At 40.9% G+C, this 26,651-nt stretch overlaps 1 protein-coding gene across 6 annotated transcripts; it reads right to left on the bottom strand.

The window, feature by feature from the left end:
- Positions 1-653: 653 nt before the first annotated feature.
- Positions 654-26,618, bottom strand: LOC118119861 (alsin). Of its 6 annotated transcripts, none has more exons than XM_035174246.2 (41): positions 26,412-26,618; positions 24,792-24,977; positions 23,790-23,950; positions 23,278-23,502; positions 22,798-22,988; positions 22,464-22,496; positions 22,170-22,370; positions 21,717-21,835; positions 21,360-21,577; positions 21,023-21,071; positions 20,499-20,689; positions 19,850-20,018; positions 19,269-19,365; positions 19,049-19,126; positions 18,679-18,906; positions 18,013-18,184; positions 17,470-17,665; positions 16,703-16,768; positions 16,282-16,441; positions 15,947-16,078; positions 15,390-15,518; positions 15,052-15,075; positions 13,498-13,568; positions 13,060-13,126; positions 12,736-12,914; positions 11,871-11,936; positions 11,461-11,559; positions 10,828-10,992; positions 10,200-10,311; positions 9,161-9,238; positions 8,794-8,930; positions 8,382-8,534; positions 8,179-8,293; positions 7,447-7,604; positions 5,206-5,298; positions 4,891-5,070; positions 4,703-4,748; positions 4,509-4,570; positions 3,920-4,069; positions 3,289-3,385; positions 654-2,970 (listed from the first exon to the last, which is right to left on the bottom strand). In XM_035174246.2, exons 2-41 carry the CDS (start codon positions 24,809-24,811, stop codon positions 2,932-2,934), a joined length of 4,926 nt encoding a protein of 1,641 aa, XP_035030137.2. In that variant the 5' UTR covers positions 24,812-24,977; positions 26,412-26,618; the 3' UTR covers positions 654-2,931. The 6 variants fall into 6 exon arrangements, with proteins under 6 accessions (XP_035030137.2, XP_035030136.2, XP_035030135.2 ...); XM_035174245.2 differs by having other exon boundaries at positions 8,382-8,537; positions 24,792-24,980; positions 26,412-26,617; XM_035174244.2 differs by having other exon boundaries at positions 8,382-8,537; positions 26,412-26,617.
- Between the last annotated feature and the right edge of the window lie 33 nt (positions 26,619-26,651).

Here is a 26,651-nt window from a genome sequence, read left to right as displayed (position 1 = left end):
AAGTCTCAAAGAAAATTGAAACTAGAAACACTAGTCATTAATTCAGTTTACAGCCTTCAAGAAACCTCCAAGAAATCCAGCACCGTAACATGTTTTGGAAAATGTATTACAATTCATGCACCACATCATTTGTTATCATTTATTATTTTATTTTGATTGGTTTGATTTCGTTTTAGCCAGAATTCACCGTGAGACATTTCCTGCTCAAACTGCAGCTTCATATAAGACGATGATGTAATCAATAAAAATGAAAATGGGAAATACTCAGTATGATGAATTATCATATTTCAGACCTGTGAAGGCAGATTTTTCTGCTGTGCAGTGAAGCACGTCTACCTGACATACTTTACACAAATTAGCCGACAGTCCTGAAATATACTCATTTGTAGTTTTGAGACTTGTAATACATTGGATTGTTCTTTAACCTGGTATTAATGGAGGACTGAGTCGTCACCCAGGCGCTATTTTATCATTCCTCCTTTGATGCTACATCTACATTAGATATATAACAAACCAGGGATTTGAATAGCAATAACAAAAACATTGAACTGACTGTGCCTCGACATACATGTTACATTCTGCAAAAGATGTGAGTAGGAATAAATACAGTACGAACACACTTCAACGTGAAATGGTAGAAATCGAAAAAAAAATTGAAATTAGAAGATAATTTTATTTTGAACCCAGCAGCTGCTTGCTTGTTATTTTGGCAAAATGTTTCATGCTGCATTCAACCTGAGCTTTTTACAGTTTTATTCCTGACATCAATACAACACTCATTCATCGTGTTGTATTCACTCGTTCATCAACGGTCAGTAACAGGATGGCAGGACATGCTGTACGTGGAATGTAGCTGCTGTTTCATGACACTGGGTCTATATCTTTAACAATATGTTACATGACTGTGTCTGAAAATGCAGGGGAGGTTGTGGGAAATTTAGCAGAAAATAAATTCTTTCTTTGCTATAAATTATTTGTAATATATTAAAATCACATTCTAACAATAAATGCCCAAAATAATTATTTTCATTCTGATTTACAGTCCAACTTGATGTTGTGACGATCTGGGACTTCACAAACATATACAGATGGATTCAGAGGAACAATGTATGTTATTGAAATCATTTGTAAGTGAGATTATAAGGTATGAAATATAAAAATAGTTAATTCTACATCTGCATTAAAGCACACACAGTGATAGACGTTCATGGAAGACATGTGCAGTAGCTGATAAAATGGGATTTATACTGTTCAATCTAACAATTCTGTCAGTGCAACATTAAAATAGTTCCTTGTCAGATTTGTTCGTAATGCTCAATCACACACACACCACACATACACCTCGCAGCACAACAAACCTTGAAATAAACGTTAAGGTTTCCCCTAATATTAAGTACAGATCATTTCCCGCTGTAGTGACTTATTACTGTCCTACCAGTCAGTTGTATATTAGTGATGAATATCTGAACTCCTTCACACACACGTCAGATGTGTAGTACAAGAAAAAAACAAATGACTACAAATAATTTAAACAGTCCCAGAAAACTGGAAGTCTGTTTAGTGTGAACTACCTCTCCTGCACTGAAAAGATATATCCCAACTGTACACACCACTCTCAAGGAAGCGAGAGGCGAGGTTACAAAAGGGGGATCTTTGACCTCTATGCAAGTTATTAGCATATAATAAACTGACTGTTACAAGAGATTTTTTTCCCTTACTATCACTCAGAGCTTTCGGACCAAGTGATTTTATTTGAGTTGTGAGGATGAAAATATAAAAACACAACTGAGTCATGTAGTGCCAAAGGCAATTCTCTCTGTTTTCACACAGAGAAAATAAGTAAGCCGATTCGTAAAGTTCATTTAATCAGAAAAGACAAACTTTTCGTCCCGTTTGTTCTTGAGCTGCCGCAGCTGCTGACTGGTGAGCCTAAGGTTTGATCTCTGCCCCGGAGGTGAGTCGAACTCTGATGTATTTAACTCCCTCTGTGTCTCATGTGGATGCTCTGATATCAGTGAAACGCAATCAAAATGCAGCACTCACGCCACCATATAAAATGATAAAAACATACTGAAGTGCAAGAAAATATTTTCAGTTTCAAAAAACGCGTACCAGCCGACAGTTTAAAAAGCTTCTGTCAGTTCTCAACTGCTGATTTTTTATAAAACAGTAGTTGCCACACTCAATCAACCACTACACACAGTTTAAATAGGTACCTATAGGTAAACTTAATTAAATTTGGACCAGCCCAACAGTGTATTTACTGTGGTAAATGCACTGTTAATTTGCTATCATTAATGCTGAGCCATTAGAAGCATAATTAAATTATTATTTGTTATTAACCTGTGATTTCCCCTTTAAAATGTGGTCATGTTTCAGACTAAATTAGTTAGTTCCCTTTTCCTGGAAATGTGACAAATTTACAGGACAAATTTGACATACAACACCTCACAGGCAAATTCCAGTCTAGTCTAATAAATTACACTTTTGGAAAATATTGTAAATTACAAAAAAATTTTATAAGCTCAGCTGGTGTATTACAAAAAAGTGTTGCTGGAGATCCACAGTAGCCACTTACAGCCACGTTATCGAGACAATGATGCAGGTTTCTAACATGTCCACAAGAGGGCGATGCTTTACTTTCCTATGCACACTGTCTTCAATAGCAGAGAAAGAACACTGGAGTGTCGCAATGTAACGTAAGGATGAACAGTGACTGAGGTGTCAGATATCATTTCCTGTGTGTTGACATCAGGTAAAGGTGTAACACTGTCTCCTCCCTCTGCTCTGTCTGTGCAGCCTCATTGCAGCCTCCTAGTGGCCACCAGTGAAACACCGCTGGTTTTACTGGTTTGTTCTGGAAGCTCCTGTGAATGCAGCACTGAGTCACCACTGCAGTTTCTGGGTCTGGTTGGACTGTGGGGCGTCCTCCTACAAAGTGGACTCATGTTGGATCTGGATGTAGCAGGCCTGCAGCAAAGACAAGTGGACATGTTTAAAATCCTGCAGACAACGTGTAAGAGGCTGGTTTAACTACATAAACTTTGAACTTGTTGAAAGTAGAAATCTGTTGAGTAGTTTTTGCGTAATCTTGCTAACACCCAAACCAACCAACCAGAGGGCAGGGTTAATAATTACTAACTCTCACATTTCGAATCATTATAGCTGTTTATTTTTAAAATACTTGTGATGGAGAAGATTCAAAAATGTGTGTGTGTGTGTGTGTGTGTGTGTGTGTGTGTGTGTGTGTGTGTGTGTGTGTGTGTGTGTGTGTGTGTGTGTTGTCACCTTAAGTGTTGTGAACATAAGACCCATCTCTCCATGCTGAACGTTGGGATCCATCAGATCTTCTATCAGACTGACCTCAGCTCCTAAATTCCTGATCCTGGAGAACAGAGCAGACAACATGTTTTAACAACCAGTCACACCATGTGTCACTGTAATTAACCATTATATTTTACACATTTTGTGCAAAACAACTTCACTGGGATGAATCTAGTTTTGAGCTTTTTAACAGAAACACTTTCTATTCCAAGAAAAAAAGGACCAGCAGTGAAGACATTACAGGAACAGTTCCACCTTATTGTTGGTCCAAGAAGAAAAATCCCTCATCTTACTTCGTGTTTCTTGTTCGTAGTATTTTCAGTAAATAAGAAACCAACTGCAGAGTAGACAATATGCCTCCTGTTTACACCTGGACGCACATGCACAGTGTATGTGAATGGTCACGTGATATATGCTTCCAGGTGTTTTAGTATGGACTGGGATTATTACCGTTAAAATGCTTGCATGGACTGCTTTCAAATTAAAACATATTAGTATGGATGTAGCCTGATACTAAAACCACCAGCCAGTTACACAGCAACGTCTACATCTACTAACAAGGTGTGTGAGTGGGTTTGTGTGGGACATTACACACCTCGCTCTGAGGACCACGTAGAGGAAGAGCGGGAGCAAGTCATCCATGCACCACAGGAAATTACCCTCCAGCATAGGTTTCACTTCCTGGGTCAACTCCTCAAACGTTTTCTGGATGACCAAGAGTTTATCTGAAGGAGTGAAAGTGGTGCTGCATGTGCAGGAAGGCAAATATTTAATTCATTGATTACATACTAACACATGAACTTTAAATGTTGTCAATGCTGTATGATTAGTGTTGGAATAATCTGCCACATCAGGTCACATTAGTTCAGGGGAGACTTGGATTTTCTCATGTACTGATGATGAGTTATACAATGGGACCTTTGGTAGAATAGTGTCTCAACAGTCTCTGTCCCTTCATGAATTTCCCTTCTTCTAATCTCAAGAATGAATTTAAATGTAACCTAGCAACTTTATCCTAAAACCACAAATAACCTCTGTTGTATTAAGTTTGATGTGAACTGTGATCTGAAACACACACTGAGATCTTATAATCACACAATATTAAGATAAACAGGATATATATACTGTATTAATTTGGTCTTTTGATGTCGCCTGTATGTCATGTTAGTTAACATGGGAGCTACCTGATTTGTTGGAGTGTCTCTACAGCGGAAACAAAGCAGGCATCTTTACTGCTGGACACAATCTGAGACAGAAGCAGAGAAAAAGTGTTTAAGAGGACATTACAACAGATGCAACTGTGAAAAAACACACATTCTAACTTTAGGTTGGGCTCAGAGTTAATCTATTAGAGGAAAACAGACAGTTGGAATCTGACCTGCTTTTTTTCTCCTAGAATTGACATCCACACTGGCCAGAACTTCCTACAAGAGGAAAAAATATATATGACCACTCCAGCAAATAAGACAAATATATTTTGCAAACTCAGTAAAGTACTATGCTTCAATGAAAGGACACACTACATATAAATGTCTGTATGTGTGTGTGTGTTTTGCATGTACATACTCCTGCACTCCCAGGAAGCTGAGCAGGGACTGGTCGGGCTGCTTGTTGAGTCGTATGATGCGTTCCCAGTACTGGGCCTCTTCCGGCTCCTCCTGCAGGGAATACAGGGTAAAGAGAGGAGGGTAGAGTCGAGGGAGCAGCAACGGGAGGAGCAGAGACGAGCAGCTCACCACCACAACGCTGGAGAACAAAGGTGGAGGTAGAGGAGGGAAAGACAGATGAAGGTTTAACATACAGCCTGTATAACAGAGATGGATGAGCTGACTAGGAAATGTGGCTGGGTCATAGACTGTATGCGTGTGTGTTTACACTCACCCTTCTGTGTTAGAGTTGTGTCTGCTTTTGGATGGAGAGGCAGGGGGGTCTGGGATGATGCAGCCATCATCAGGTAACCCGGGAAAAAGAAACCTGCAGACGAAAAACATATTTTTGTAAAGTGTATTTCTTATGCTGAACTACAGTATCTAAGATAAACTGTTTAAGACAGTGTAATGTATTTTGGATTTCACCCTTGGTCTTTTTTGCCTCAGGGTTATTTATCATGACAACATACTCTACTGGTGTTGTTTCTGTCGTTGCCGTATTGTTTTTTGTTGTGCTTGAAAATGGACTGAAGCTGTGGACTGAAATATCAATCCTCACAATACTGATAATATCAATACAGTCAAACCCTAACCCCATAGGGCAGATCTGACTAATTCTGCCCTTAACCCACATCAAGAGTGAGGAAAAAGGACCAAAAAGGTCAGGGGAAAAAAACATAGACACCTCAGAGAGAGTCCCATGGGGGGGGGGTCCTTGTCCCAGGACGGTCAGAAGTGCAATAGATTCATGAGAAAAGACAGTTTCTAACATACTGTAAATGGAGAGGTGTATCAATGTTATATGTATTTACACAAAAGAAAATGTCTTACAGAGATGAAAGGAGCAGCAATAACAATTTACAAGTCATTCTACCTCCCTGCTGCTTGGCTTGGTTTACTTAGGCAGTTTTCTAATTTCACTAACATAACAGCAAGAAGAGGTATGTTTTCCTCCAGGTACTCTGGCTTCCTCCCACAGTGAATGGTTGTTTGTCTCACGTATGTCAGCCCTGTGATGGAATAGTGACCTGTCCTGAACCCCGCCTCTCGCCCAATGTCAGCTGGGACTGGCTCCAGCTCCCCCCTGTGACCCTCAAAGGATAAGCGGTATAGATAATGGATGGGTCCTCGCTTCCCTAACTCATGTCACTTCCTCACATCTTAGTTCCTCCCAGCAGGTGATGTGAGAGAGCAGAGATGTGAGGAAGAGCACTGGGAATGGAGGAATTGTGTACACCAGACAGGACGTCCGCACTCCCTCTGCTGTCATTTTGAAGAGACGGCAGCTTCCCATGATGCACAGCATGTCAGCTGTCAAATGTGTAAAAATAAGCAACAAAAAGAAAAACAGCTGGTATCGGTTGACTGCCGCAACACTTATAGATACATGCAGCACCAGGGCGTCAGAGAATAATGAGGAATAAACAACTGAACAGAACAGATGTAAGGGAGCAATAAAACAGCTGTTAGTATGCTGAAAAAAAAACCTTAGCGCAGTTACTTTGTGAAAGAACAAAAGGACAGTAGATCTCATTTCCTTCTCAGGCTCAGGTTGATATCAGGTTGACTAATAGCTAGGGTTGGTAATCCTGGAAAAGCTAGCAAGACTAGGCTATACAAAAAAATGCAACCAGTTCATCCGACCCCCTCCCATCGGACCTCTCGTCAAAGCTACGTCCATATGAACGCGCACCGCCTGACAACTGCTAGAAGACAACGTTTCCTTGACTCGCAGGCTAACTTCTAGCTACCATCTTTGTTCCAGCAGTGTATGTCTCACCGGCTGAAGACTGGTCATTCGGAGTGAGAGCACGGACAGGGTAGTAGGAGTGTGGCCATATTTTCTATCTGAATGAGCCAAACTTGGAATAGAAAAAGAAAAGAATAGAAATACCTTCTGGAGTACAAGGGAATAAATAATCCAAGACATTTGTGATTCTTATTCTACATGTGTAATATGTTCCATTTTGTGGAAAAAATTTGTTTTGCTACTGGTTGACCAGTTTCCAGGACACGGAGGAGGAAGGACAGGGGGATGAGTAAATTGTCAGAAGGGAGAGAAAGTTTGGTCTTGTTTATTCTCCCTTTTCCAGGAAGAATCCAAGAAGAGATGAGGTCATCAGTAAGAGGAGATTCATCTGACCTGGTAAATCCTGTAAAATTGGCCTTTTCTCACTCTCTGTTTGGTTTGCTTTATTAGGTTTTCAGCAACATCGTGATTGCACAGATTTTTCACATGACCCTGAGTGGTTCATGTAAATTGTTTAATAAATCATTTTAATTCGAACCGTGTGTGTGCTCTGTTTTCGTCTGAACCTTGAGTCAGTGCAGTGACTCTTTCTCGTCTTTGCCTCCCACTACAAACATATCACAGCACGAGCTGGTGAGAAGACGACAGCCCTCTTTTCATACCTGAGCCAAATGAGTTGGCCTAAGAGGCAAACAAAGGAGAGACCTCAGGGGCTAACTGTACCTGACAAGGCTGAAGAAATGGGTGAGGTAAGCCTGGACCTCCTGGACAGCCTGTCTCAGCAGCCTGCGGTTGGATCCCACTCCAACATAAGTCATCCTGTAGACTGTTATCAACGTCTCCACCAGCCAGCCCAGAGGGTGGATGGGAGTCTCGCATGCCTGAAATACAACCACACACAGACAATGATAATTATATTTTCTATGTCAATATCAATTATTAAATGTCAAGTGATTTATCAGTGACAAAAAACACATAAAGTACCAGATAGCAATTTTTATCAGCATGTCGTTCCAACGTCTAACTTCTTAAAATCCTGCAATTAACTGTTTCCAGTGACTGTAAATCATCATGACCTGCAGCTGTTTATCAACCAAAGCCATAATCCTCACTGTACACCAGCTGTTACAACAGTTAACAACATACTCATAATGTCTCATTCTTCAGCAATGCGGCATCCCACTGATGTCTTGTCCATACAAAGTTTTACAGTTACAGGTCAGTTTGAGGAGATGGAAAAGTAAAGGATAACCCAAAGACTAGAGACATTTTGATAGCCTGCCTTAGATTTTAGGAAAAAAACATATATATTTATATATCAAGGGACATTATTACTTTGTTGTAGCTAATGTTAAACAACATTGTAAATGGTCTGAGGGTTGATACGTTTCTATTGTACAATTGTTCAATGTACCGATCATTACAAAGACAGGGATGCAGAAAGTTCACTCGTACCTTGATGAGATATCTTCGTATGTTGTCAAAGTTTGCAGTGGTGACAGCTTCTCCTTGCTGGGGAATAAACTCCAAACTCTCCAATGCTTTACTCTGAGACCTACTGAGGTTTGGACTACAGACACAAAAACACGCACCGAGATACATATTCATTTATGTGAGTATGCACTTATATTTGCTTCAGCGTGTGTTGATATATTTACCTGTGTCGTTGTGCAGTTGTTATTGTGACAGCGATGTTCTCCCAGGCTATAGTCCTCTCTCCTCTCCCAGCTGCAGCACAGCCCAGTCGACTCCAGCACTCAGTAAACACACAGCCCCACCTCTGAGCTGAAGGCACCAGATACTGACCCAACCTGCTGCACATGCACACAGAGTTTCACACATTGTAAAATTAAAAAATAACCTCTTCCTCGGCATGATACAAATTCATCCTGAAAGTATAATATCCTGTTATATTTTTGATAACATCCAACAGCCTCACTTTAATCCTCACATACACAGAAAAGTCTGCAGATGTCAGACGTGGCTGCTCAACAGAGGTTGCGCTCAGCTGAAATCAGTTCAGGATACAGGTTAATTGCTGTTTTTCAGACGATTCAATTTAATACTCACAACAGGCTGTTTCTCTCTTTATTGTCAGGTTCATCAGCCGCTGGTTTGGTGTAAGTTCCAACCACTTTCAGCCCTGTGCTCCACTCTCCACCGAACAGTCCCTCCAGACAGTCACCGTTAGCCAGGGACAAAACACCCTGAGGAAGAACAAGGGAGGAGACGTTGTGTGAAGACTTCTGTAATAACTTCACTAATCTGTCATGTTCTACATAGGTAAGGATTTAAGTACTGAGAGATGAAAAAACATCTTCATGTAGCCTTAAAACAAGTTGTAAAGGTAATTAGATTTAAAACACACAACTTTTGAGAGAGAATGAGGGACATAAAGCCGGAACACACAGATGAAGAAGCCAGATATTCTTTCTACCTTCCCATTGACAGTCCAGTCATCAGCAAATTCCCCATGGAAAGCTGTGTCGTCATCTGACACCAACAGTCCTGGACCCTGATAAAAAATAAAAAGTCAAACTTTATGCAGTCATATCACAAATATGCAATCATTAGGATTGTGTCCATAGATTACATTTGTTAAATTTTTTGAACTAATATTCATTTATAAATTCACATTTGTTAACTAAAATGCCCCAAAATGGCTTATTTGAGAACAATTGAATAGAAGCAAGGTAAGTGGCTGCAGGAACGACATTGTGTAAGACGGAACACTTAAAAAAAACAGATGAATATAGAGAAATACATTTTAGAATAAGATCCAAAGTTATCATGTACCATTAGGGTTGCAAAATTCCAGGAATATTCAAAGTTGGAAACTCTCCATGGGAATTAACGGGAATATACGGGAATTAATGGGAATAAACTGGAAACTTTGGGGTAATTTATACTAACTGTATTTACCTTGTCATATGTAGACATAAATATAAACATTTTGTTTTGTCATAAGCAGACATGCATGCAAACATTTCTAATACAAATTTTAAAAATGACATTTTTGACTTAATCCATTTGTGAGTAGAACTCTACCGTCTCTATGTGGATCTCAGGATAGAACCCGGTCAGTGAAAACTTATCAAAACCTGCAGGAACGAAGGACTTAAATATGAAAATCTGACCTCAGCAGTTTCCTCTATGTGACAGTATGTTGGAGATGAGTATTGGTGGTTTCTGAATATATTTTTACTTCAGAGGAAATGGATGTAAATTGCAAAGGGGGAGTAGTTTTACACATAAACGTCAGTTAATGGAAAGTAGTTCAAAATTTCCAAAATTCCCAAGCTTAACTTCCCATGGAAAGTTTCCGGAAATTTTCCGCCCCTTTGCAACCCTATGTACCATGCTGGACCATATCTATCTATTACAGTCAGAACAAAGGAAAAACTCCATATTTCAATTAGCAACACGAACAGGACACAAACACACACGGACATGTGTAAAGAGCCTCTTGAACTTACAATCATCTTGTTCTCTTTGAAGGTCCCTTCATAGTACATACCGTACTGGGTGACGACTACAGCCTGGCCATTTCTCTGGTCGTCCAGCCACATACCCATATACTTCTCACCTCTGGGAAAAACACATGAGATCGGTCACTAATGACAGCAGTGTGTCTTTGCAAATGAAATTTAAATTAATTCACTGCACACCTTTCAGTACAGTACAGTCAGAATGACAAATGACTATATGGAAAACTGCCTGTTTGCAGAAATTATTTTCACTTCCCACTGAAATATTTTGGGCTGACAAGTACATCTATAATTGATAATAAAAATGAACTCAAGTAACTATTCATCCGCCCACAAATACATTTTTCAAGACAGAATGTTCTGAAATTGTGAAGCCATTTTTGTCTTGGGAATTATTATTATTATTATTATTATTATTATTATTATTATTATTATACAGGAGAACAAGAATAAAGTTCAGTCTCCAGGGTTTTTAAGGCTCCTTGTAGAAAACCTTAGAGGAAACATCATGTGTGCGTCATGGGGGGGATGTGCACCACAACTGGTAAATATGAATTTCCAACTTTTAAATGCTGAAAAGCTTTCTTCTGGTTTGCAGCAAAGGAATTAATCAGACCTGGTGATGTCATCGTAGACTCCATATCCTGTCTTCCTGTCCTGGACCCACTGTCCAATGAAAACGCTGGAGGAGGTCCTGGCCTGTTTACCCGAGCTCAGCATGCCGTAACCCTGCCGCTGCCCTTCATAGAAACAGCCCTCGTACACCTGGCCACTGGCATACCTGGGCAGAACACACAGAGGCATGAATGCAGCCCCGCAGAGAGTGGTCATGTTTAGAAAAATACACCATGACGGCCAGGATTCTGTCATTTCTCACACAGGTCACTGATTGAAAAGAAAATAACATAAAGAGGTGATGTAGCACCCCAGCCCCAATTCTGGTGACTTGTTCGGACCCAAATTACTGCTGATTACAAACATTAAACAGGATGAGAAGTATCTAGAAAGTGATCCACAATAAAGTGAAAAAGTAATTGTCTCCTCATACAGGCAATCTTGTAGATTTTACGATTATAGAGAAGAATATTTGTGAAGATGCTCCTTATGTTCCAGATGCCGATTTCAAAATAGTTTTTTTTCTTCTCTCCTGCAGTCTAAACCCAGCTTTATGTTAAAATATTATCTACACTGCAGCTCAGTTGTCATATGCTACACTTAGTAAAAAGTCAACAGAAAACAGTGCACTGACTTGTACTTGCCGAAACCTTGGATCTTGCCATCTCTCCATTGTCCTTGGTAGCCGTCTGGCTTATTCAGCACTTTGTTAGGCATTACACTCTCCCCATAGCTACAAGAGAAATAAAAAGTATACAGGAATGTTGCAGCAATAGTTTAAACTTTACCGGTTAATCAGACAATTGTATTTGTAAATAGCAAAAATCTGGTTTTAGTGAATCTGCTAACTAAATGTTTAAATTGTTATTCAAGTTGGCTACCCAACATTGTTTCTGTATCATGTTGACATTATTTATTTCTACAAGTTCATAAATATTTTATGTTCCGTTCACATATCTCCTTAAGGCTCGAGATATGATTCATGTTGAAAATTAACAGCATTTTAAGCAGCTCCTTTGTACTACACCATGTTAATGTACTGACCCGTCCTCCAGTCCGTTCTTAAAGTTCCCAGTGTAAGTTTGTCCATCCGGCCACTTCATGGTTCCTCTGTAAGAAAAAACTGTGTCTTACCATTTGCATACACTATTTACACAGCCAGTATTAAATCCTGTGGTAATTTAATTAGTTTCTACCAGGAAGAGTCAACTTGACTCTTTATTCTAACAAAGTCTGAATTAACCAAATGCACTGTACTCTGAACTCATCCCGTGCAGATACACTGATAGCTCATTAATTCCCAATCTCCTTGCACCACAAATCTCAACTAGTTTGAGGGCTGAACTAAAGATGCTGTGTCCATCCTCACACTATCTTACACGACTGGTTCTGCATGTTTTAATGAATTCAAATTGATGTTATCATTGTGTCGTGCAATGTAGATATGAGCTGGGAACAAAAAAAACAAAGGACACCCACTTGAAAAGACATTTCATGAATACACCCATAAGCATTACATAACATTTAAGCTCTAGTGATGGAGATTAAATGGGCCCATGCACGCACACACAGACAGACAAACAATATCCCAAGGCTACTTGGGCGTCCTGCCCAGGTAGATAAATCACTCAGTTTCAGCATAACGTGTCATTTTAGACAAACTCATTCTTGGCCATACACCTGTCTGTGTTCTGTTCGTTGCACTAACTGAGTTGTCATTAGTAGCTTCACTGTTTGCAGCATCCACCAATAGCCTGCATGTGAGGCATGTAGGGGACATCTGTTAACTATAGCTATAACCTTGGTTGCATTCTCCTCCGCTAAACTGCCTCATTAGTCACGTAACATGCCTCCCACCACAACAAAATTCCCACCCTGTGGGAGACAGTGAACAAACGTCCTCCCTAACCTGCCATGAACTCGTCCTGCCAGCCAGCCCCCGGTGTAATGGGCGTCTTTAAAACTTCCTTCTCCAGTGAACGTGTAGGTGGCTGTACGAGATATTGCCGTCACCCCAGGCGATGAGCCCTGACCTCCACCACCCAGCACCTGATCTACCGCCTGGTTTAGAGATCGTAGCCACTTGTTCTGCAGAGGGGAAAAAATGTTATATATATATATATATATGTGTTTTTTTTTCTTAATCTGCAGTTCTTTCTACATGCATAAACTCTTGGCATGAATGTATGCCAGGAGAATGTGTTTGTATGATATAAACAAACCATAAATGTACCTTTTCCTGTGGTGTTGAGGCAACCAGGGTGAAACTCTCTTCTGGACATGTTATTTTTATGGCATAGCTGAAGACACACAAGACAAGGACAAAGATTAACTTCAACATATACACTCAACAGTTTTTTTATGAGAAAGATCTGAGAGTGAAGTCCAATTCATTAACATAGACAGCAAAATGACAGAATATGTTTTGATAATTTGTTTCCGGCAGGTTTATATCTTCACACCTCTGAGGAGATATTTGCTGCTTTCTTGACCAGAGTGAGCTTCAGTAAACTCAAAATCCAGGATTTAAAAGAAAATCTATTCAGACCTAGACGTTGTTGTGGCATCAGCAAACAAATCTGGTGCTATAACATTACATTATATATCTATGTGCATCAGTTATGTGAGGTTTAACATTCATAATTTGGATTTTGAGGAACAACAAACTCACAGTCCCCTGGTGTCTTCAGTAACTGGTTTCACCCACAGACAGGTCAGAGGGTAGACGTGATGTGTGGAGAACTGCAGGGAGGGACAGACAGACAGACAGACAGACAGAAGGAGAGTACGGGTTAATCTTTCTGTATGTGGACCTGAAAAATTCCCACACTCCGGATATGAAACTCTCTGCGATTGCAAAACGAGTATCTTCAGAAATTTCCTGAGTGTGCATCTGCGGCTCACTGTAGTTTGATAAAGGAAGTACCACAAAACCTTGCATTCTCAGTTTTACTCTGCAGTATATGCATGTGAGGGATCTTAAATGAGATGAATGAGCTGTCACTGTGTACCACTTCCTGAATCTGTTAAAAAGAAACTCATATTTGTCAGTAATTCCCTCAATGGAACATGACCTTCGTGGTTTATTATTAATGTTTCCACACCACTTTTGTGGTCGAGACAAAACCTGACCATATAAAAATGATTGCTATTATTTCTCACATTACACATTCAATTTTCCGATTAGCTAAAGTTAGTTTGAAGTCTGTTCAAGTTGATTTAACCTGAAAAGAACAACAGGAAGGTAGGAAACCTAAAAAGTCCCAATGTGTGATGATGAGCAACCATAATGGGTAAAATTATTTATTGGTAATGCACAAAAACATAGCTTAATAAAGTTTACCTAATAAACTAAGTAGGAAAAATGCTTTTAAATATCTAAAATGTATCAGAAATCTACAACACAACACATAAACCCAAACCACAAACAGGAGAGAGAAGCAGGGAAGGTTTCACCACTACCTGCAGTTTATCAACACACCACCCCACACCAAACACACAAGGGTTCAGTAGCAAACTGTACACAATCCGGCCTCATCCTGTTCAAAGCTGCAGATGTGGTTATGTCCTGGATTACATGCTTTCGAAAGCTGGAGTGCAGCAGTAAGTTGCATTCCTTTCACCACAAACTGACTAACGCTAATGTTACAAATGCAGCTAAAGTCAAATACACACACACACACAGTGCAGTTTGTTTTGCAGCAGCTACAGTTTAGACAGAATCAGCCATCAGAACAAAATATCATGCATAACACAAATACATTTTAACACAGGTCATTTGTAATGCTAAAGATCACAACATCCACAATATTCAATTAAGTCAAATATGAATATTAATTTTTTTTAAATGATCAGATTACATATTAGACACCTTGTACCCTTCATAAAGGTAGGAGGGCTGTTGCACTAAACTCCATTAGTTTTTAGCTTTGTGTCACATTATCTGAGTGTTTAACAAGTATCTGCAGATTTCTGCGGATCAAACTGAAACCATCTGGAAGTAGTAAAAATGTAATGGTGTTTGGGCAAAGAGCCCCTTTAACATTACACAACGTTCTGTGTTAATATTCATATATTCGCTCGCTAAAACCACGTGACCCTCGCAAGAGTGTGAGAAGTGAACAGAGGCCAGCCCAGCTACAGTATGCTGCTGCAGCACAAAGCTCAGGGTGGCTACTGGTTGGTGGGAGGTGAAGTTGAATAAACTGGTGTCAGAAATACTTACAAAGTTTTGAGAGGGAATGGCATTCTGAGTGAACGAAAGACACAATGTACACATTTAAAAGATGTAGATGATAAGAAGCACAAGGAGGCCAGACATAAAGCTTTGTCTGGTCTGAGCAAGGCTGACAAAGAGCCTGTGGATTTTCTCTGATGTTTAAGCAGTTTTTTGTTACTGTTTACAAGTTTAAATCATTTAAAAAGTAGGACAGATGGGTTCATTATACTTGACTGTATTGCAATGCTGGCTAATCATATTTACACAGTAACTTTTGTTGGGCAAACTATCTGTGTTTGCATGTGTGTTTGCATGTGTGTTTGCATGAGTGTTTGCATGTGTACCTGTGTGTGCACCAAGGCATCGTTGAACAGTATGAACCAGTGGTTAGAGAACCGCCCGGCCTTCTGCAGAGTGAGGGATCTGTTGCTGCTTTCACACACGACGCGACGCTGCGGGAGACGCAGAACCTCCTGAAAAACAAACATGCATCCACAGCTCCGTAAGAAAGTCCGGCAAACTCAATGAAGAGAAACTGCTAAATGTTTTCTACTTTGGAAAAACAGTTGGTGGCAACAATAAATCCCTTAATTTCATAATTCACAATGTCAGGGTTAAATTGCAAACCTTTTTGATTGATTAGCTGTCGAGCTATGATTCTACCAGTTCGGTGAACTTTCAATTACATTTCCCAGAAATAGCCCTGTACACGGTTTCTATGAAAGACGCCTCTGTTTTTTTAATCAAACATTTCCTTTATCTTGTGAACAGAAACATCCTTATCCCTGTGAAAAACGTCTTTTGCAGGTCTTTTCAGAAATGTAAAAATCTCTGATGGGTTTCTCATCAAACCAGTAGAGTAAAGAAGGTTATAATAACAAAACCTGAGTTTCGTGCTCACTGTATTTTTTCCAGAGTGGCTCTTCCAGAAGAGAAATGTGGTTTCAGCTTCTTTCTTCCTCCTCAGCAGGGACAAAGACAGGGACTCATAGTGTCTGCAGCCCTGATGGAGGCATTGATACTCCTCAGTTAACTAGGGGGGGAGAAAAAGTCAGAACACACAGAGTTGTGGTGTAATAACTGACAATATATCCACAGTTACTCAATCATGGGAAATACAGAGAGGAATAAAAAGAAGAAAGTGAAAGAGATGGGAAAAGGAAGCTCAAAAGAGTAACTGTGAGAAAAAGCAAACAGAAAGAGGCATGAAGCAAGAGGAGAGAGGTTCATCCTCACCACATCGTAACAGGATCCCAGTTTGAGCAGAACTCGGCTGTATTGGTGGAGCTGCTGCAGAGGCCAGTACAGCAACGAAACCAGATCAGTATCACCACTGACGGACTGATCTGGAACACACAGCCGGGCGAGCAGGCTCTGCTGAGAACCTAAAACCTCCCTGGACAGAGAAATAGGATTCTCTCAAGACTTAGTTATCTGCAGTATATTTATCTATTGAATAATAAATATATGTCTTTTTTTAGTTAATGGAAGCTAATCCATTTACTTTATGAAAGCTTGATCATCAACATCTATTCATGGAAACATTAAGGTGGTTTTTAGACAAAAAGAAACTGTTGCTGTGACTCTCTGCAGTGGCTCTCGCAGGTCTAATTACTGAGATTGCGGAGTCTGTTTGTCTGAAGAATAAGGAGCTTACAGTGAGAGTTTATGGAGTGACTGGAATCCCCCCATCACGTGGAAGTTTCCAAGTGCAAAACAATACCTGAAGAGATAGAGACATTTTATCAGGGATTTTCATTTGAAGTCAAACACTAGATAAAGTGGAAGAATGCCAAATGGATGACCTTGGTGAAACCAACTTCTACTCTGGAGCTCACATCAAAGATATAAACTTTTTTTTTTTACAACCTTTTTACAGTCCTTCACTTCTTGCACTATCTAGTGTCAACAGAAACTTCGTGATGTTTAACTTTATTTGCTCTGCAAGTCACCTTCCTGGTTTGTGCTGTGAAATGTTTGCCAACTGTGTAGGCAAGAAGAACTGACTTGAATGCCCAAGCCTGGAGTGCAGTCAGTGCAGATATTGTATGTGGTGTCTGTTATTACAGGGGGACTTAAAGCATTGGTATTTGCCATCGTAACGCTGTGTGTTGTCTGAGAGATGATACATTTAGGTTACAACAAATGGCAGTTATTCTATGCTAAATAAAGTGGGATGAGCACAAACTAAATGAGAGGAACAATATAACAATAAGAGGGAAAGTGGGAAAAACATGATAAACAGAGACTGAGAACAAGTGAAAACACCATGCAATCGATTTGACTGACATTAGATTTAACACAGAAATAAGGAGTAAACAAATGGGAACATAAACATAGAATAACCGTTACAGATGAAAGAAAAAAATGTAAATTTTGAAAAGCAAATATAAGCGGAATAATACAAAAAAGGGTGAACCTTACTCTTTATAAATGACTAGGAAGTCATCAGTATGTGTCAGCAGGGGAAGGGACTTGACATCAGCGCCCTGCACATCATGCAGGAAGTAGCTGAGCGACGTGGCGTGTCGGCCAATCAGGATGCTCAGGCGAACAAAACTCTCACAGAGAGAGAAGAAGAGATGAGTGCACGGCTCACCTAACGTGGGGCACGCACCCTCTGTGGAGGAGACACAAATGCATTCATTATTTCACATATCATTTGTTATATTTTGACGGCTGCCTCACAGCAAGAAGGTGCTGAGTTCAAACCCCGGAACCACCAGGGCTTTTCTGTGTGTTTGCATGTTCTCCTCATGGATGGTTAGATTAACTGGAAACTAAATTGTCTGTAGGTGTGAATGTCAGCAGGAATGTTTGTGTTTTTTTGTCAGCTCTGTGATTGACTGGTGATCTAAGTCCTTGCACCCACTGTCAGCTGGGATTGGCTCCAGGCTCCCATCAACTCCCCTTATCAAAACCACCACGAGAAGGGGTCAGAGGTGGAGACACAGAAGTCTGTCTCACCTCTGTTGCGTAGCGGGGTGAGGAGCAGCTTCCTGGTGTTGCTCAACCAGCAGTAGAAGTGTCTCTCTCTGGAGGCCAGCTCGTGGATCGCTGAGATGAAGCCCATGACATTCTGGTCTGCCAACACCGCACAGCTCTGCCCACCACAGGACACACTGCTAATGTAACCCATCTACACAGAGAGGGAGAAGAAACTAATGTCGGCATGATCGTGTTTTTCTTAATATCACCTGGAGCCTACAGATAGAAGAAGGTAGGCGAGGCTTCTGTGTGTATAGAATTAGTGTTAGGAATGTGGGATGATCATCTATCTCTGCCCATTCTAAGATTGCAGTAACATTAGCAAGACACATGTCTTTGTTTTTGTCATTAATAAAAACTGTCCCAGGCTTGTTTCTTGTTCTAACCCGAAGGTCGTGGGTTGATCCCTGGCTCCTCTAGTCTACATACCAAAGTGTCCTAGGGAAAGATACTGAACCCTGATTGCCCCTGACAGCTGTACCGGTAGTGTGTGATAGAAGAAGTGCAGCATATAGTAGCATTGTATATATGCCAATGGGTGTAAAGTATTAGCTGAGTGGTTCATGGCATTGCTTAATGCTTTGTAATTATACCATTGAAAGCAAACACAAAAAAAATAGTTCAGTGTGTTTTTAACGTACAAACCTCCATGCACAAGGGGAGCAGGGTGGGTCTGACTGAATAAATCTCCGCCCTGCTGGGTGACCTCTGGCATGACCGTTGACTCTGGTGTGACGTCTCCCTCCGCGCTGATAAAGACTCTTGATGCTGGCCGCAGTACAACAGGATCGGCTGGACACAATCTCCGTCAGCCAGCAGAAGGGAGTGGCTCTGACCGGCTGACACGTCCCAAATCCGGAGACCGTCAGACAGCTACAGAGTCCCGCCAGAGACAAAACAGTGGGCTATCAGGACATTTACTAAATGACAGAATACAGACATAAGCATGTGATTGATTATATGGCAGAAAGTATGAATGAGTGAAAGAACAGGACTGGCTGACAGACTGCTGTACCTTCGCCTGCTGAGGAACCGTGACAGGGCTGTTGACATGGCCCAGCTGTCCACACATGTTGCTGCCCCATGAATACACCTGCAACGCACATTATAGTGTGTCTGAGTGTGCTCGTGTGCTTCAATGTTTGCTTGGACCAATTTTATGCTAACGTTATGAAAATTAGAAAATTGTGGTAGGTCAATGAAAGTCATAACATACAGAAGTGTGTGTCTGTTACCGTGCACTGAGCACTGAGAGCCAGTGAATGGTGGGATCCTGCAGAAACTTTAATCACTTCCTCGCCTGTCAAAGACTTGATACACAGAGGCTGGAGTCTGGACACACGCAGAGAAAGAGACAAACATACAGTGTTAAGTCTTATGGATTATTTCTTTGTTGTATCTTTGCAAGTCAAAGTATATTTTACGTCATTAATTTCAGTATTATATCATAAAACAAAGGTAATATAGTGTTTAACATCTGAGTAATACAAAGGTTTTATGTAGTAAGATACAAATTAGTCATTTACAACTACTATTCTATGTCCTAAGAATGGGTTTTCAGATCAGAAAAACATATGTATTACATGCAGACTATTACATTGTTATTCTCACTGCAAAATGAGAATTGATTTATAATCAAACTGTATCTGCTGTCTTTTATTAAGTGATTTATCCTAAGTACTTAATGTGCTTCTCACACTGAACCAGTAGAAACTGATACAAACAGTTTATATCTTCGATGTTTTGTTTTGTTTTCTCTGGCTGAGAACATTTTTAAAAGCCAGGATATATTATAAGTGTGTTTGTATGTCCAGACCTAGCAAGCTGATCTCCATGACCCAGTTGCCCCTCAGACCCGCGGCCCCAGCTCCACACTTCTGTCTCCAGAGACGGCAACCCGTCTCCTGCATCCTCTGATGCTGCAGCCTGGGTACGACTAGCAGAGGATGGCTTGCAGGGACATGGCCGCCGTCGCCGTGGGGACCCTTAAAGAAAAAACACATGATCCTATGATAAAATCCAATATGACGCTAAAATTCACAGTTTCTGATCATTGGCTTTTGCTGTTCATTCAAGTTGTGTTTTTTGTTGTTGTGGCAGGTGTGACTCAGTTGCTGCAGCATCAACTTCAATGAGGATACAGGTTTGCTTTCTTGCTGATGATAAGATCCTCTCGCCGATCTGTGCACGGAATGTGAACCTAGTGCTAGGAGTTAGCTTAGCTTGTCTCAAGCAAATACTCATACCAGCATCTTTTAAGTAGGTTTAAGTATTTTAATTTGCTTACCAACTAGCATGTTTTACATGGAGTAACATATTTCTTGGTGAACAGCTTCTTCCTGTCTATATTCTGAGCTAACTTTCCTGTTTCATACTTAGAGATTAGGGTATCAACCTTCCTTTCTGACTCTTGACAGTGAATAAGCATATTTCCAAAACCTATAGTCAAGTTGTTCACACCCTACCATTCCTACCATGGGTGGGTGTTCCAGGCAGTGAGCATCTCCTGTTTCCTGCCGTTTTCCCCTTCTGATGTATATTTGTAAGACTGGAGCTCTTCTGCCCCTGCAGCCCCTTCTTCTCCGCCTCTAGACAGAGCCGAACTTCTTCCAAACACACAGGGGAGGAGGAGTACGGCCCAGACACTCCACTGTTACTGTCGGGGAGAAGATCAGGCTGATAATACACTGGAGGTGAGAGCGGGATCAGGTCAGAATCAGAGCACAAATATTCAGGGTGTGTATCTGAATGGCTTAACATTCCAGCATTGTCTCATTCACTTGAACAGTTTTCATTGCGTGCAGAGTATTTTGACAGATAAGTGACACGGAATCAGAAGAAGGTAGATGAGGATCCTGTTGTTTTAGTAACAAATAATCACTATAAAGATTGATAGTGTATTTCAACATTATTGACCAAACAATGCGTTTTACTGTCAGTGAAATCATACTTGGTGGTTTGACTTTTTATTGGCGATTCGTCTTTGTACCTGGAAATGAGAAGATCCGTGGAAGGAGTTGAGGAAACACAGCTGTCATCTGGAGAGAAAGGTGAAGGGGCAGAGGAACAAAGTCACACATGTCAAGGTACAAAACAAAAAATTACAGCAAAAGAATGAATACATGGAATGTAAGGAATTAGAAAGTGCCCAAGATGGAGCAAAAAGAGACAAACAAGCAAGCAAAGAGTGACAGAGGAAGAATCAACAACGCAATAGATTTCTGAATAAGAATAGAAAAGGATAAAGACATAAATGAAAGAATAAATGATCTCATGTCAGAACAAAGTAATGAACAATGACTCAAACAAACAGATACATAACAAACCTGACGTGTGACTGCTCAGTGAGTCAGTATCTCCCGGCCCGTTGATGTGCTGCGTCTCTAACGAGTGACCAGAGAGTTTCTGCAGGATGTTCTGGAGCTCCATCTCATCAGGAAAAGCTGAGTTCTTATTGGCCCCCCAGCAAGGCAAAGGGTGGGACACGGGGCGGCCGTCAGTCTGAGTTAGATGATCGGCGTGTCCGTCTAACTCCGGTAACTTCCTGAAGTTTTGTAATGCAGGGAGACCAAAAAGAGAGAAACAACAGAAAGAGAAAAATATTAAAAGCAGAGGGCAAAGACGTAAAAAATAAAAAATAGAGGGATAAAAGAGAGAAACTCATAAGTTATATAACACTGTACTGTGCAGTGCTGGATTTTCCATCTCCAGAATATGGGAATGAGCCAGAGCCAGGGCTGCTGCCAGCTGACCTCCCCACAGGATGGAGCCGTCGTCTGGGACCTCTTCTCCTGGGAGTGGTCTGTGAATGCAAAGCAGACAGGGGCAACAACCGGTGCTTTAACAACTGAACCTTTTAAAAGCATATAGACACAAGCAGACAGAAACAGTATGATGTAAGGTTATAGCAGCTGAAAAATCCCATCAAAGATCCCATGATACCAGATCACAAGAACAAAAAATCTTTTGTAGCCTCTAGATGATGTGATTGTTTTCCTTCCTTGTTGTTGAGGCTAGATTTAACTTGTAGTGAGAATTTCTGCACTATTTTCTACAATATTTGTATCGTATCCATTTTGAATGTATTTATTGATCACATGATTTTGTTTGATTTCCTCCTCTCGGAGTATTTTTACCTCCCCTATCAAAACTTCAGACAGCTCCACCCCCAGCGGACAGTAGTGAGCATCATCAGCTGTTAACGATTCCTCCCTCTCTGTCACTGAGCTGTGAGGTGACTGGCCCCGCTCCTTCTTCTCAGGGGGCCTCAGGGTATTGTTGTTCTGAGGAAGTAAACTGCGAACCAGGGCCAGGCTGTGGTAGGCACCACAAGCCACCTGCAGGAATATAACAGAGCTGGTGTTTGTGGAAGTGGAACATAGTTATTGTATTTTAAACGTATCAGTGAAGATATCACGGAGACAAAGTACCTGAATTACATGTCTGCCAGCCAAGTGCTCCACCTGGAACACAGATAATAATATAGATTTGGATAATTAGGTTAAAAGGTTTTTTGAAATGCTCACATGCACACAGCTCAACAAAAATATCAAGTCCCCATCAAACAGTACATTGAGTTTTAGAAGAGTTGACAGCATGTATGCTCAGTTAAACAAATGGTAAATACTCGCCAATAAAAATAAAATAAAATAAATAAAACAGTATTTATTCAATTTGCATTATAGGGTTGAGTAAATGCTTTATATTCTGACTTTTTGACATCTGACTAGGCTCCTGAAATTCACTAACCTTACACAAACTTACCTTCTGTGGTCTCCACACAGGGAAGTTGTTTGTGACCAGGCCGAGTTGGCAGCCACTGCCCCAGGCCCACAACTCATTCTGGGACGACAGAGCCAGGCTGTGCTCCCGTCCACAGGCCAGATCCATGACCCGAACCACCACTGGAGGAACGACCTCACTGTCCACAACACTGACCAGGCATGGCTCTGAAACTACCACAAGGCATGATCATCACACACATACACATTCAGCGTCTCAATGCAATTTGAAGGGAATTTACACCAAAACTATAGAAACCTATTTTTGATCTTTGTATAATCTATCTATGTTGCCCTGAAACACATTCAACACTAATTACTATTCCTTGTCATAAATGTTTGATAGTGAAAACTTCATTGACAAATGTATTACTATATATATAGGTCAATACATAATATTGGAAATCTTTTTCTCCCCAATATTGGTATCGGTCGGGTTTTAATTGGGAATGTGTTAACCAACCTGTGATGTTTGTGACAGTGCCCTTCTCAGTCTGGCCACACTGTCCTGCAGTGTTCTCCCCCCACATGTACACATTGCCCTGCTCACTCAGCGCTCCACAGTGGAAGCCGCCGGCTGCCACACGCACCACCGACTTCCCCAGCAGCGACTCCTCCAGCACCGGAGCAGACAACGGGATGCTCAGATCCCTCCATAGCAGCTCCCCGAAAGAATACACCTGACCGCCTGGAGGATAACAACAAGATTACTTATCTAATTGTCACCGTGTTACGACATTTCCAAAATAATTTGTCACCTGTTTAAGCATGCAAGTCACATTCACCACTTTAGATGACCCTACTAGACATTATTCAAAATCTCAATGTGCTCATGTGTTCATGCATTTAGAAATGAGAACCATGAAAAACCATATCTAGATATGAGAATTTGTATCCATAATATGATGATGATGTGAGCCCTCACGTGATAGCTCTTAATTTCCCAGCTGCACTTCACCACAAATACTCACTCACCCTGTGTCAGCAGGAGTCCATGGTGTTCTCCCAGGGTGACCTGCAGAACAGGCCTGGAAAGCAGCACTCTCCCTAGAGAGAGCTCCTCAATGGGCCCCGCTGACTGCCAGATGTGGAGAAGTCCTCGCTCTGGAGGTGTGGGGACCTGCTCATATGCAGGCCTGTAATAAAACACAACAAATGTATCAGTCTCATATTAGATCATTCTGTGCAAAACCTCTTTCCAGCAGAGTTTCACAATTCATCCTTAGAATTGAGATCATGATTCTCTCCCGTTAACAGCAGGATTTCCTCTAAGTTAAATCCATTGTTGTTTATTTATTTGTCCTTTACACAAACTTTTTGCCACTGTCTGTGAATCACAGCCGGTTTGCTGCTACTCTGTATCACATGGGGTATTACTGAAACAGCGCTAGTTGAAGGAGAAAGCCAAGATAAGCTTATGATTTTGTCCCTATTTAAAACGCTGCAGAATCGATGTCAGTTAGAATTGAGAATGCATGTAAACTGAGATCCCGATTTGAACACGATTAATAGTGGAGCCCTACTGTCCAGCACTAAATTCTGAGCATGGTAACCACCACCAAGGTCTCAGAAAATGAAAGAGCTTCTTCTAATTCATTAGTTGTATTTGAATAAGACAAATACGAGTTCTTAGAAAGTTGGATTGAATTCCATTTAATGTGTTATTAAACCAGTAGGTGCATGTTCACATCTGCAGGCCCTGACAAGAAGTTATGTGTTGTGGGAGGAGAACTACACATGACTGAACAGCAACAATGCTCTTACTGAACCAAACACTAATATACCAGAGAAGTTACTTAAGCTTACCAGTAAGATGAATGTACTGGTTAACATAATCTTATATCCAATCTAGATTCTACCTAGGGGAAACACAATATTGTGGGCATCTTGGATTTTTATTCAAAATGCTTACAGTAGAAAAAGGTCCAGGATGCAAAATAAACAGGAGAGGAACAAGACTGTGTGTGTCATATTTACCTCTCCTCTCTGTTCTCCATCACTTCAGATGCTCCATTCCACTGGACATTGATGACATCTTTACAAGCATTTCTATCATAGCTCTGCGTCGTCTTTTCACTGAGAACAACACATCCGTTTGAAGGAAACAAGTGAATCCTCTGTCCTGCTATTGACGCCTCTGTGGTCCTGGCCTCAGATGCTTGCCTACTTGACAAAACATAAGAGGAAGTATTCACTTCATTTCTTAACTTGACATAAAGACTGACATTTACAATAAAGACAGGAATTGTTTATGTAAGTTGGTTCTCCTCTGGGTCAGGATCAGAGTAATGTTCTTCACCATGTTAGCGTTGTATTGTATTTTACCTTTGTCTTTTTCCTTACACTACTTGCTGCGTAATCTTTGGCCCTAATTTCCCCACCTTCTGGGAATAAATCTGATCCTGATTTAAATTATTTAAAATATATATGTTAACTATAGCTCAGACTGTTTTGCAAAGCATCGTCATCATCAAATTGATACTCAGCCATCCAGGCAAAATCTGCTTCCACTTCATTTTAGTTAACCAAAACTTAACTCAATGTTCCCTTTTTAGCTTCCTGTGTGTGCCATCTTCATCACTGTGTTCAGAAACCATGACTTCCCCCACAAGAACCCAGACCTATTTGTCCTTAAAGGAACATCATGGGGGATATAACATGGATCACATGGGATATTTTGTCAAATACTAACCCTAGAGTTAGAGATATGTAATGTTACATGTTACGTTGGGCGTTTATAGAAACTTTATTAGGTTTGACAAAAACATGTTGATCCAATGTCTTCCACAATGGACACAGTGTGCAAACTGAATTTGAATAACCAAGACTGAATCATATTGGATGTCCACTAAAGCTGTAGGAAACTGTTCATCCACAGAAAACTTTCGAGGTTAACTTGAGAAAACTTATGTATGTGGAAAACGATTAAATCGTCCACCTTCTGTTTCCACGATCAAGTATGAACTGTCACAATTACAATATCAATTTCAGCCATATCGCCAAACACTAAACCATTAGTTTCTAATGTGCCTACAGGGGAGTGGTTTCTTTTTATCTTAACTGAAAACTAATTATATGTAACACCGCTGCTGACAAGTCCCAACAACTCAAAGAGTTTTGCAATCGCGACGTGCGCACGTGTATGTAAAAAGGCTTGACAATCTACACAGTAATAACACTGATCTGTTCCCGTGTCTGTGGGAAAGCACGTCACATGGACACAGAGCTGCCAACAGAATCACTCCAGGGTTGTTTGTTTTTCCCTCGTTCACACAACCACTGTGCGTTGACAGATTGTGTCAACGCTGCGACTATTGATGTGTTTGAGCACAGTAAATAAAGCCTTTCAGAACGGATCGGACAGATCAGAAACAACAGACGTGCTCGGGCCACGGAGAGAAACCAAATAACTTCAACATCCAGCTGTCAGTGTTGTTACATTTCCCCATGCGGCACTTGTTTACCTCCTGCTAAAAAATAAAAGCACAGAAGTCCTGTGTCGTCGCTGCATTTTGAGGGTAGAGCTAATAAGCTAACACACCGAGCATCGAACTAGCTCCATGCTAACGCTAACTAAAGACGCTAACTAAAACTTACCGACGTGCCCGTGGTGAACTCTGGGAAGGAGACGCGTGAGATGCGGCGGCGCCGAACGAGCCCGGGATAACTGCGCGTCACTGCAGAAAACACGGAGCTACGACATGTTTGATGTGATTCAAATCAGGGCTGCGCAGAACGAGCAGAAGTTGAGTGTGACAGTTGTGTTTGTTGTGAAGCTGTGTGACGGAATCCGCGCAGGGACAAACTGCTGCGGCGCTGCCACACCTGTTGCCCGCT

Source organism: Hippoglossus stenolepis, chromosome 13, assembly GCF_022539355.2.
Source record: "Hippoglossus stenolepis isolate QCI-W04-F060 chromosome 13, HSTE1.2, whole genome shotgun sequence".
Taxonomy (NCBI): Eukaryota; Metazoa; Chordata; class Actinopteri; order Pleuronectiformes; family Pleuronectidae; genus Hippoglossus; species Hippoglossus stenolepis.
The sequence above is the reverse complement of the archived record's forward strand: the minus strand, read 5'-3'. Positions and strand labels throughout refer to the sequence as shown.